Consider the following 12521-nt stretch of genomic DNA (forward strand, 5'->3'; position numbering starts at 1 on the left):
AACCAAATGTTGCAAGAATGGTTTTTATATAACCATCTGTTGAAACAAAGAAGACATGAAATTGATTTGTAACTTAACATTGCAGTACAACAAGTATTATCAATACATATAGGAATTTATCCCATGTACGATGTTCAAATAGTGAGGAGTTGTGATGCACCAAAAATGATAAAGGTTCTCTTCTATGTCATATAAAACACTTCCTTGTGTGCAAAAAGTTTTGTGGATCCTTCATTACAACCTGCAACCAAATAATGAATTTAACTTACATGAACAAATTGATATCTATAGAACATTTGTTGGGTTTAAGGTCACAAACCTAAACAACTCTGATGCATTTGATTCTTGAGATATTGGTAAATTACTTTGGACTGAGTTCAACAATGAAAGAAAGCCAACAGACCCCGTACTTGACACCTACACTTTATTTCGTAGTAATTAAACAAAACAGGAAGTTCCAAACGTGAAAAATAGTGAAGAAGTACAACAACAAATGCAATAGACACGTACCCCTGCAATTGCATTAGTCGTCCCATTGAATGTATTCATGTTCCCTTCAGTTTGATCAGGCAGATTTGCTTGAACACCTCCCACATAACTTCCTTCCTCAATTCCCTAAGGTATTTAGTTTTGAATTAGATATAATATTTACATTTGACATATCAAAGTAAACAAAATAATGAAAAGGTAATGAAAAGAAATTGTTTTACTAACCGTAGTTGGCTGACTAGGAAGTTGACGTCTAGTACATGTATTTTTTTTTCTCGGAGCCTTTTCACACCTGGATTTTTGTCGTGTTGATCGCGGCCGACCCTTTCTTTTCACAAGTATAGGGCTACGGATATCACCGTTCATGTTGATTGTTGTGGTAGGAGTACTTGGTGTTGGTTGTTCAGGACCTCCACAAATGTTAAGCTTTGTCCTATGTTGATCATGTCTTCGTTGACCATATTCCAACACAAATTTGTCAAGTTGTTTATGCAAGATTTCTGTTGTATTAATTTCCCCGCTGGCATGTTCAGCTATGTCATAAAACTTCTTGCACAATCCATCATACCTTTGAACTTGTGGATCCTTGTCTTTTGTGCCAAAGGATGATCTTATGTACGTGTGCTTTCGCCTTAGATTTTTACTCCACCTTTCCAATACATACTTTTTTGGGACTTTTGTCACTTTTTCTTGAGCAAGGACAACAAGGCAGTGCCGACACAAAATTTCCCTAAATTCAAATAACAAGCAAGTGCAACATACATGTAGTTGTTCACGGTCAAAAAGAACTACTACATTGCGGTGTTCAGGTTTACCATTTTGGAAAGACTCCTCTACAACAGTGAAACGACATGCATGACCCTCAATATAGGCATTAGTAACAACACAATTCATTTTTCCTCTAAACTCCCCTTGCACCTCATTCAATTTTGCATGTGTGTATTCCGATTGGAACTGTCTTTCAATGCCTGATTGAGATGTGCAGGGAATTATGGTGTTAAGAGAAGCAAAATCCGCTTCACACTCTAATTCGGCCTTATGTTGCAGAGCGTTCTCATACTGTTGCACAAATTGTTGGAGACTTGTGCTTGAATTAATGTACCCGTCAAAAAAAGCATTCATGCTTTCACTCCTTTGCGTTGTTGACATTCCGGCCCAAAAAAATGATTTTAGATAACAAGGAACCTAACGATGTCGTTCTTCAAATAATGTACTAAGCCAATCGTTTGTACTTAAGTTAAACCTATTTATCAAATTTGCCCACGAAGACAAGAAATCATCAACACTTGTGGACTCATACACTACTGTCTTCATTCCACGTTTCATTTCCTTGTACTGACTATATCCTTGAAGTTTTTCTGGTATTTTTTTCATAATGTGCCAAAGACACCACCTATGACGTGCATTTGGGAACACAACTTCAACTGCAATTTTCATTGCCCTGCATTGATCGGTCACAATGCCTACAGGGGGTCTGTTTGACATGCAACGCAACCAACTTTGAAAAAGCCACACAAAAGCATCAGTGTCCTCAGAAGATAGGAGTCCACATCCCAACAATATTGATTGACCGTGATGATTTACACCAACAAAAGGTGCAAACGGCATATCATACTTATTTGTTAGGTATGTGGTATCGAAACATAAAATGTCTCCAAAACTATCCCATGCTGCCCTGCTTCTAGCATCAGCCCAAAATACATGTTGTATGCGGTTATCATCTCCCAAATGAATGTCAAAATAAAATTGTGGATTCAATTCCCTCATGCGACAGAAATGATTTAAGAGAGCTTTTCCATCACCTTCCTTCCCCAATGCTCTCCTACTTTGGGCAATATAATTACGCACATCTCGTTCAACAAGGTCGAGATTCTCGTAACCACCAGCAGCAGACACAAAAGACCTAAAAGTCTTATTTATACGAACCCCAGCATTGTCATTAATATCCAACACTCTTTTTGTTTGCAAAGATATCTTCCTATTACCGTGAAACAATCTAGAATTCGTCGGGCTCAATTGATGTGAGTGTTCCTCGTGTACCGACATAATATACCACTTGCCTTCTTTTATTCCAACAGTTATACGAGCCGGAAATTCAACCGTCTGAGTAGGGTGAGTGCTTAATTCTGGTGGAATCGCAGACATGTAATTTCCCGCCCTAGCACATACCAAGATAAAGTACCTTAATTCCTTGTCAGGTCCTTTTTTTGAACTTCGAGTTCTAATTGCAAAACCCTTTTTAATGCCATATTGTCGGTAATAACTTTTCACGGCATCTGCAGTGTCAAAACACATTCCAACTGTAGGAGCTGATTCATCAACTACATTTGGAACAGACTCATCAATATTGATCTGAGAATCTGTATTAGGAAGTATATTTTCCACATAATCATTCCCAGCTAAATGATTCGAATGCTGAGATTCTTCTAAGAACGGAATGTCATCAAGTGACAAATCTGCCATTACCTTAAACCTGTTGTGTGTACAATGCTTAGCTTAACTGACGTTCACAAAAAACATGAATGCATATGTTTTATATAACTTAACTTAAAAATTTCAAACAATGAACAAAATAAATCTACTGCATTATTAAAGAACTATGACTACTTTTATGCATTATTTAACAATTTGCACAAAGTTACAAATAAGCTATGTATTGAATGCAAGAGTACCTTCACCAACAGAACCTTCAATGGATGTTGACCGTGGTGGACGTTAACTGCTCTTGAATTTATATTTAATGCAATGAAGAACAATGAAGAAGAACTGTTGTTATCAATGAATGCTGACAGTGCTGGACGTTATCTGCTCTTGAATTTGTAGTTAATGCAGTGAAGAACAATGAAGAAGAACTGTTGCTATCAATGAATGCTGACAGTGCTGGACGTTATCTGCTCTTGAATTTGTAGTTAATGCAAGGAAGTAGAATGAAGAAGAACTGTTGCTATCAATGAATGCTGACAGTGCTGGAGGGGATGTTGGACGTGGTGCTGGACGGGGTGTTGGACTTTGAGGAAGGGCACACACTTTCTCTTTAATGTGTGAATGGAAAAATCAGCATTTGTGGCATTGAGGAATGAACCCCACCTGCAAAAAACTAAAGTTAAAGTTGGAGCAAAACTATCCTTGCACGTAACATTCATGGCAAATTAGCATTTATTGCCATTTTAAGAAGAGTACCGTACTGCACCTCACTTTAAAATATATTTTAAATAAAATTATTGTTGCATTTATGCTAAGTTATTATTAGACAAGACATTTGCTTTTTCCTTGCTTGAAACGTGAACATCTGCCCAAAGTTCATCTTTATATGGCACTCACCTAAACTGTACCACACCTAAACTGCACCTCATCTTAAAAAATATTTAAAAAAACTAATTATTGTTGCATTTATGATATGTTATTAAGGGTTATTAATTAGACAATACATTTACTTTTTCACAGAAATCCCTTTTCCTTGCTTGAAACGTGAACATGTGCCAAACATTCATCTTTATATGGCACCTCACCTAAACCGCACCACACCTAAACTGCACCTCACCTTAAAAAATATTTAAAAAAACAAATTCTTCCATTTTCGTCCCTTTTCCTTCCTTCAATAACATGTGCCCAACGTTCATCTATATATAGGGCATGCGATAGGATGAATTTGTTGAACTATACATCCATTCCAAATGGAGTCATGGGAAGGGCTTGATATCGACGACAATGACATTGGTAGTTATGTACGACGTTGCAACTCTACTACCAATGTCATTTCGGGACCAGCTGGTAATGTGCAAGCCATGATTCTTAATCGGAACTCTGAGCAGCCAGTAAACACTCAAGAATTTATAAACCGTATAGGTCAACAAACTTATGATCGTGATTTTACATCCAACCAATGGAAATGGGCAGAAAAATTCCTTCAATTCCAAGGTAATACTCAATCACGTTTTTTAGAATGGAACAACAAAAGTTTATGTCTAATGATGTTTTCATTTTATTGTGAAGGAGAAATTGAAGGACGTGGTTCTGAACAGAGATCATTCCTGGGAAGTTTGAAAGAATTAGATGTTTTCCCACTCTTAAGTTGTCTAATCAAATCATGCAAGCACAATGGTCTAGGAGACATGTTAATAACAATTAAGGTAATATACCTATTATGTAGTCTTTCTTACATTTTGCAAAAGAAGTTGTATATTAAATTTCTTGCTTTACAGGATCCGACGGGGACTGCAAGTGCAAGTGTTCATGGGAAGGTTTTAAAGAATGAAGAATTTGGTTCTCTAATTGAAGTTGGCTCTGTCTTAGTCTTAAAGAATGTATTAACCTGGTGAAAAACAAATTTTTCTTTTACAATTCCATATGTCATGTCATTCATACAAGTATTTTTGTGTGTTTTTTAGGTGGGCATTTTCACTCCAAATCGAAGGAACTTCTACCTTAATATCACTCTTAACAACATTGTCAAGGTATGTAGTCAAACAACATAAATGTAATACAACTGTGCAGGTTAAAATAATAATCGTCTTCTTTACATTACATTACATGCTTGAAATTAAATTGTCATTCATGTAGGTTTTCAATTCTGACATATGTCCACCCACTGACGACTTAGTTCGTGCTTGTCATCCAGTAGTAAGACTTCCACCCACGACTCTAGGTACAATACAAGAAATGAACAACACTTTAAAAACTATAATGAAAGTTGCCCATGTATATTGTCTAACATTTGCCTTCCTCATCAATTTTCAGATGCAGAAAAGATGGAGTTATTATTCAAGGCCATCAAAAAATAAGGAATTAGACAATCTTGAATATTATGTAGTTCGAACTTGTATGTGACGTCAAATAATGTTAAATGACGATTATTAACATCTCAGTTTTTTTGCTGTTTTTATGTAAGTGGGGACCCCATTTATTTTAACTGGGCACCTATGTTGTAGTTTTTGAACAGTAATTTAATCCTGCAACTGGGTGATTAGTTTTGGATTTTTTGGATGCAAAGAGGGTTCATATGGGAGTCCAGGGACCTCATTGGAGGTTCAGGCCATTCATTGGTGAAAGTCTACCTCAAATTCTGGTGTATTTATCTAAGTAGGGACCCCTTTTATTTTAACTGGGCACCTATGTTGTAGTTTTTGCACAGTCACTTAATCCTGCAACTGGGTGATTAGTTTTGGATTTTTTGGGCTGCAAAGAGGGTTGAGATGGGAGTCCAGGGACCTCATTGGAGGTTCAGGCCATTCATTGGTGAAAGTCTACCTCAAATTCTGGTGTATTTATCTAAGTGGGGACCCCTTTTATTTTAACTGGGGACCTATGTTGTAGTTTTTGCACAGTCACTTAATCCGGCAACTGGGTCATTAGTTTTGGATTTTTTGGATGCAAAGAGGGTTGATATGGGAGTCCAGGGACCTCATTCGAGGTTCAGGCCATTCATTGGTGAAAGTCTACCTCAAATTCTGGTGTATTTATCTAAGTGGGGACCCATTTTATTTTAACTGGACCTATGTTGTAGTTTTTGCACAGTCACTTAATCCTGCAACTGGGTGATTAGTTTTGGAATTTTTGGATGCAAAGAGGGTTGATATGGGAGTCCAGGGACCTCATTGGAGGTTCAGGCCATTCATTGGTCTACCTCAAATTCTGGTGTTTTGATGTAAGTGGGGACCCCTTTTATTTTAACTGGGGACCTATGTTGTAGTTTTTGCACAGTAATTTAATCCTGCAACTTGGTCATTAGTTTTGGATTTTTCATCTGCAAATAGGGATGAGATGGGAGTCCAGGGACCTCATTGGAGGTTCAGGCAGTTCATTGGTGAAAGACTACCTCATTGGGTTTCTCAACATTCAGAACAAAGTTCATTAATAAAAACAATACTACAAAATTAATGAATAACAATACTGTTAATGAATAACAAAATTAATCCACTTACACATTCAGAGTTTCCACAATAATTACTCCTCAACAAAATTATTGGTGCAATACTACAAATTACAATGGTTTCAACAATGTCAGTAAAGCATACATCCACTAACTTAAAAACAAAAAGCACCTAAAAACATATCCATTAATGAAGCATCATTTTTTGGGTTTTTTTGGCTTCCTCCTTGAATATGTGGTCCAAGGTGTTTTCAAAACAACACTCTTGAAACGTTTCCTCGGTTCAACGTTCATTTTAGGAAACATGTTGACTTCTTCATTAGGTTGGACTTCATCTACATGTAATTGTTTATCTTCATGTACATCTTCATGACTGTTAAATTCTTCATTTGGTTCTACTTCATCTACATCTTCATGACTGCTTTCTGCCTTTTTCAAGTATGTGCAATTCATTGCAAGAGGTTCAACTTCAACTACTTCTGACTGAGTATCACGGCAAAGACAATTTCTGCTTGCAATTAACTCAACTATGTCATTAACCTCTTTCTCCATACTTGTGATTAATAATTCCTGCTCCTCAGATTTCCGCATCAGTTGAAGAACTTTCACCCTCATTGCACGGACTTCATCCTTTGTTGGTTTCTTCTTCGTAATTCGACACCCAATTTGGTCAAAAGCTTCTTCAACAAATTTACTGCAAACTTCTTCATTGGAAGCACATAACTCAACAACAACCTGTTTGTTGACATATATAATTCCAAAAATAATTATCTACATTCAAAACAACATTAAGGTAATACAAATTACAAAAAAAAAATACCTTATTCTTACGTAGACCACGTTCAAGTTCATGGTCACCAACTCTAACATTCATCCAATGCATGATACGGGGATATTTATTCCCACTAGTAGGTACTTGACGCTTATAAGAGAACAAATGTTCCATCGTCCATATTTGAACAATGAATACAAAAAAGGCATTTATTAAAAGGTCAACACAAATGCACAATTATTACAAACATTTACCAATAACAAAAATGTTTCATTTTACCTGCAAGAGGTAAACGCAACCATCCACATGGATATACGACATATTTCCCCGCGTAATCCATTTTGAAGCTGAACACAAACTATCAACCAAAATATCATACACTAAACCCCCCCAATTATACATATCAAGTTTGTCTAAATCATCAACAAGGTTAAACAACCCATCATGAACTAAACCCAATCTAGTAGGGAGAATAAACTCCGACAAACCTAACAAGACATACAACTTACAAAAGTCCTATGAGGAAATATCATTCCCAAGTTTCAAAATAACAGAATATATCATTTCCACAGTTACATGACCTTCTTCAAAAAAACTCCTTATGTGAGATATAATACTACTTTTCCTTAAATCAATTTTTCTACCACCTACTCTAAGACCTACACCTAAACACACATCTACCAAACTAAACGACACAAATTGATACTGAATTGAAAAACATTGCTTCCTCTCCACCCAAGAACTACATAACTTACTTAAAAGTCCACGGCTCAATTTGATGTCCTCACGAACAAACAAAAGCCATCCAAATGGGGTGGACTGTATAATACTCTTTTGTTCCAAAGTTATAACCATGTTCACAACAGCCAAACGCTTTGACCTGCAATTATGCCTAAACACCTGTATATCAAAATCAAATACAAATACAGTATAATAATTAAAATTAAAGATAAATAAATGTAATTGTCATGTCTACTTAAAAACAAAAAACATCATTTCAAACAAACCTTAGCTTGACCCTCAGGATGACGATCAATCGTAAGAACCTCCTCATCTGAACATCCGCTAATTGACATTATATCCTCAAACAATTTTGTGAATTTTTCCTGTTGAGAACGAAACCAACATACACTCTTATAACATCAGTATGCTTATGCTTCAATAATAGAACATTCAGTTAATTTAGAGCAACATGAATTGTTGTGCAGTTCTATTAATACCTCAATTCTTAAATATATGTGCATTTCTATTAATAAATAAGTTTTTTCATTTGAAATGGGCAACATAAACTTACAAATGGGAGCAATCAGATTTTCATTTAACCAAGCCTTTTCCATCACCACCTGGCGCCACATCATTAGCAACTACAAAGGGATTTAGAGAGAACATAAAACAATATTGTCCCACAATTTCATCAATAACTAACATAAAAGAATACTGCCCTATAGTTGTTTGTTACATTAGTGTCTCACACACCCATCCATTGCAAATTTAGGAACCAAATAGCAATTTCAACATAGTTGCAAATTTTAAAACTAAATAACTATTTCAACACATTTACAATTTAAGAACCAAAGAACAGAATAATTTAAAACTAATTTAGAAGGTACATGGTGGAATCTTCACTCTAACAGGAAGGCTTGTAACATCAATGACGTAAGGCTTTTCAAGACACCAATAACTAAATTGGGGAAACAAAGGTTTAATGATATTTTCAAAAAAATTTCACAACGAATGTAGAATGCAAATGAGTCAAATGTAGACCAAATTTACTCAGCTAACTAAACTTCCAAGAAATTAGATGAAAATAAAATAACATTTTAACCAAAATTGATTCTACTAACCTCTTCTTCATCTTTGGTCGGATCCAATATAATACAATAACTATCTGTTACAGAACCACATATTGGAACCAAACAGACAAGGATGACAATTAATTACTATTAATAGAATTAAAATGTAGAAATAAACCAACAGACAAACTAACTAGTGTACATTACCAGGAACATGCTTTGATGAATTCCAGTCTCTATAGGTGCATCACATGCTGCATAAACTGTACATGGAAGAAGCTATATGTTAAGTTAAGTTAACAAAAAGAAGCAAAAATACAGAAGCATATATTTTAAATATTAAGTTAGGATAGGATTATGTTTTGGAAGCAAGCCTGGTTAGCCAACAAGAACTCATTGGCTTGAGATGCAGCTGCAGCTTCAGACACCAACGCCTTTATGACCAAAGTCTTAACCTCCCGGGATTTGTAAGGAAAACCCTCTCTCCCATACGAGTTAACCAACACTGCAGTTCCCTCCTTCACCAATTGCTAGGAAACCCTAAAAAGTCAAATCCAAACCAATACAAAGGTCATTCAACATATAGAAAATCAAAACACCAATAAACCCCAGTGTCCAACACTCCAAAACCCCAACATCCAACAAATAAACGAAATCGAAAAACGCTAAGTCCTAAAAAATCAAAACGAAACCAATGAAAACTTGACGAAAAATTATATGAAAATAGATGCCAAATCAAAGAGCTCACCGGAATCAGAATCGCAGACGTTACCGGAATCAAAATCGCACACGTTACCAGAATCGGAATCGCAATTTCAGAAATATCCAAACAAAAACGAAATCCAATGTAATGCGGTACCGATATCGCACTACAAATCGTGTTGATCGTAGACTTCACCGGAATCGGAATGAGAATCGCTACCACTCCAAATTGCACTCCAAATCGCACTGAGAAAATGGGGCTGAAAACGAATTCCAATGTAATGCGGTACCGATATCGCACTACAAATCGTGCTGATCGTAGACTTCACCGGAATCGAAATGAGAATCGCTACCACTCCAAATCGCACTCAGAAAATGGGGCTGATTTTGCCTTTCTAAAACCTAATTTTTTACTACAAAACCCTAAATTTTAAAATTTTGCCACCTCAACAATACTGGCTCCACATAATACTTTATTATATTTTAATCCAAATCAGCAGGCGTAATCTGGCGCAACACTTAATTGGGTGTCAAGGTTCCCTAAAACTAATTATACTATTTATATTTAAATTTGGTAACAAATATGTTTCCTTTATTTTTTTACCAGCTGTACTTTCCTGACATTTATTCTTCTTTATTCCTCGCATTTATTTTCTTTCTATCTTTGAAATTTTTGCATCGAAGAGAGTTCAAACGTGTGGCAATGTGAGCCATTCAATTAATTGGCAGCTGCTCTAGAAACGTCATGAAGTTCTCTCCCTCTCTCCCTCTCCATGTATATATATAATAAGCAAGAAGTACATCGAATTTCACAACAGCATAGAGATGGTAACCATTGTTGCTTCTTACAGTGTTCTTCCATGTGAAGAAACTCCCAAAGGTCATTTATGGTTAGCAGATAGTGACCAAGTTGTGCGTTCAGGTCACACACCCACCTTTTATGTATACCAAGCAAAACACAACCATGACACCAATGAGAGGTTGAGGAAGTCACTTGGTGAGATTTTAGTGCACTACTATCCAGTTGCTGGAAGGTTGAGCTTAGCAGAAGATGCTCGAATTCAGCTGGATTGCAATGCCAAGGGAGTCACGTTTATTGAAGCTGAAACCACAAAATCAATGGCTGATTATGGAGACTTTTCACCTGGTGTTGCCGCTGAGCTTGTTCCAAAGATTGATTACACTCAACCCGTGGAGGAGATTCCTTTGATGCTTGTGCAATCCACAAGACTCCCTGGTGGTAATGGCTTTGTCATTGGACTTGCTGTGTGTCACGTTTTGTCTGATGGGCTAGGTGGCATTCAATTCATCAATTCATGGGCAAAACTGGGTCGTGGAGAGACACTGGAGCCACATGAATTGCCATATCTTGATAGAACAATACTCAAACACCAACACTCGTCAACATCACCATCACCATGCTTTGATCACCCCGAGTTGAAGCCTCTACCGCTTAAACTAGGAAGCTCTGACATCAATGCTGAGCAGAAGAAGAAGACAAGAGCTGTGTTACTGAAACTAACGCGACAACAAGTGGAGAAGCTGAAGAAGGAGGCCAATGAACAACCCTTGCAAGAAGGGGTTAGAGCTTATAGCAGATTTGAAGCTCTTGCTGGTCATATATGGAGATCTGCATCCAAGGCTCGTGAACTTGAAGAGAAGCAACCAACCGTAGTTCGTTTCAATGCTGATATCCGCAGCAGAGTAATTCCTCCTCTTCCTAGGAACTACTATGGGAATGCTTTGGCAGCAACAGTGACACCCAAATGCTATGTTGGAGAGATTGTGTCAAAGCCTTTGAGCTATGCTGCACAAAAAGTAAGAGAAGCGATTGAAAAGCTTACTAATGAGTACATAAGGTCACAGCTGAAGAATGTGTTGGGTGAGGAGCAGTTAGATTGCATAAGGCGTTTGTTCATGGGAGAAGGAGAGCGTAGGAATGTCCCTTTTGCAGGGAACCCAAATCTTCATATCACAAGCTGGATGAGCATGCCATTGTATGAAGCAGATTTTGGATGGGGAAAGCCTGTGAATTTTGGGTTGGCATATGTGTTTGCACAAGATAGAGCAGTGATTATTCTAAGTCCACATGGTGATGGATCCATTGTTATTTCCATGACCTTCCAAGAAGAACATTTGGAACTTTTCAAGAAATTCTTCTATGAGACCATATGAAAGTGACTCAACTCATGAGAAGCTTTGGCATTGCCATGTTCTTTACGTAATATGTTTTCTGTGTGCTTCATTTTACTTTTCGTTCTTTTCCAGTTCATCTTTATAGATTTTAAGTCTCATATTTTGTTTCAAAAACTGCTTCTTAAATCACTGTTTTTTTATGGTTAGAGTATCAAAAGAAACTTTATTTATGTGAAAATTTACTACACTTTACGTGTTAATTCATGTTATTAGTCAAATATAAATTTTAGTAATATGTTGGATTAAGACTACTTTTTTGTTTTACTAAATTAGTGTAATATTACTTGATTATTAAATAAATAGGAAAATTTGAAAACATTTCACGCATCTCAATAAATTGTGCTTAGATTGTCCCACGAGGCCGAAAACCGACCACCATTGGCAGCGTCACGACCTCTCGCTAAAACAACTCCCACGTCAAATTATAGGTTAAATAGATTATTTTTAATTAAGAGAAATAAGACTTAATTAAAAATCATTGAATATGAGTTAATCCTTGCAACATAATAGAAAAGTATAAATAAGAGGAGATCCATGATAAAAGGTAATGGTTGTTTAAACTCTGAACTGAACAATTAAATACATTATATCTAATTTGAATGTCATAGTATCTTTGCACGTACTTCATCCTCACGCTCACGGACCTACAAGGAGAACAACTGGAATTGAGAGAAGACGAAGGTAGCTTGATAGGGGATAT

General features: G+C 36.5%; 3 protein-coding genes across 3 annotated transcripts; 1 reads left to right on the forward strand and 2 right to left on the reverse strand.

The window, feature by feature from the left end:
* Window positions 1-234: 234 nt before the first annotated feature.
* Window positions 235-1638, reverse strand: LOC137833429 (protein FAR-RED ELONGATED HYPOCOTYL 3-like). Its single transcript, XM_068641781.2, has 4 exons — window positions 715-1638; window positions 511-615; window positions 320-417; window positions 235-241 (listed from the first exon to the last, which is right to left on the reverse strand). The coding sequence occupies exons 1-4, from the start codon at window positions 1636-1638 to the stop codon at window positions 235-237; spliced, it is 1134 nt and encodes a 377-aa protein (XP_068497882.2).
* A 36-nt stretch (window positions 1639-1674) lies between these two features.
* LOC150027267 (protein FAR1-RELATED SEQUENCE 5-like) lies at window positions 1675-2952 on the reverse strand. Its single transcript, XM_090303910.1, has one exon. It carries the CDS (start codon window positions 2950-2952, stop codon window positions 1675-1677), a length of 1278 nt encoding a protein of 425 aa, XP_090160036.1.
* A 7474-nt stretch (window positions 2953-10426) lies between these two features.
* Window positions 10427-12019, forward strand: LOC137831202 (hydroxycinnamoyl-CoA:piscidic acid hydroxycinnamoyltransferase). The gene has a single exon (XM_068638780.2). The coding sequence runs from the start codon at window positions 10451-10453 to the stop codon at window positions 11798-11800; it is 1350 nt and encodes a 449-aa protein (XP_068494881.2). The 5' UTR covers window positions 10427-10450; the 3' UTR covers window positions 11801-12019.
* The last annotated feature ends 502 nt before the right edge of the window (window positions 12020-12521 follow it).

Source organism: Phaseolus vulgaris, chromosome 6 (assembly GCF_051622355.1).
Source record: "Phaseolus vulgaris cultivar YP4 chromosome 6, ASM5162235v1, whole genome shotgun sequence".
In the NCBI taxonomy this organism is placed as follows: Eukaryota; Viridiplantae; Streptophyta; class Magnoliopsida; order Fabales; family Fabaceae; genus Phaseolus; species Phaseolus vulgaris.

Excerpts from the sequence above, each read along its gene's own strand:
- LOC137833429 (XM_068641781.2), bottom strand. The coding sequence starts at position 1,638 with ATGTCAACAACGCAAAGGAGTGAAAGCATGAATGCTTTTTTTGACGGG. Across the intron at positions 616-714 it reads TTCCTAGTCAGCCAACTACG|GGAATTGAGGAAGGAAGTTA; the intron begins GTTAGTAAAACA and ends TAAATACCTTAG. Across the intron at positions 418-510 it reads CGACTAATGCAATTGCAGGG|GTGTCAAGTACGGGGTCTGT; the intron begins GTACGTGTCTAT and ends AATAAAGTGTAG.
- LOC137831202 (XM_068638780.2), top strand. The coding sequence starts at position 10,451 with ATGGTAACCATTGTTGCTTCTTACAGTGTTCTTCCATGTGAAGAAACT.
- LOC150027267 (XM_090303910.1), bottom strand. The coding sequence starts at position 2,952 with ATGGCAGATTTGTCACTTGATGACATTCCGTTCTTAGAAGAATCTCAG.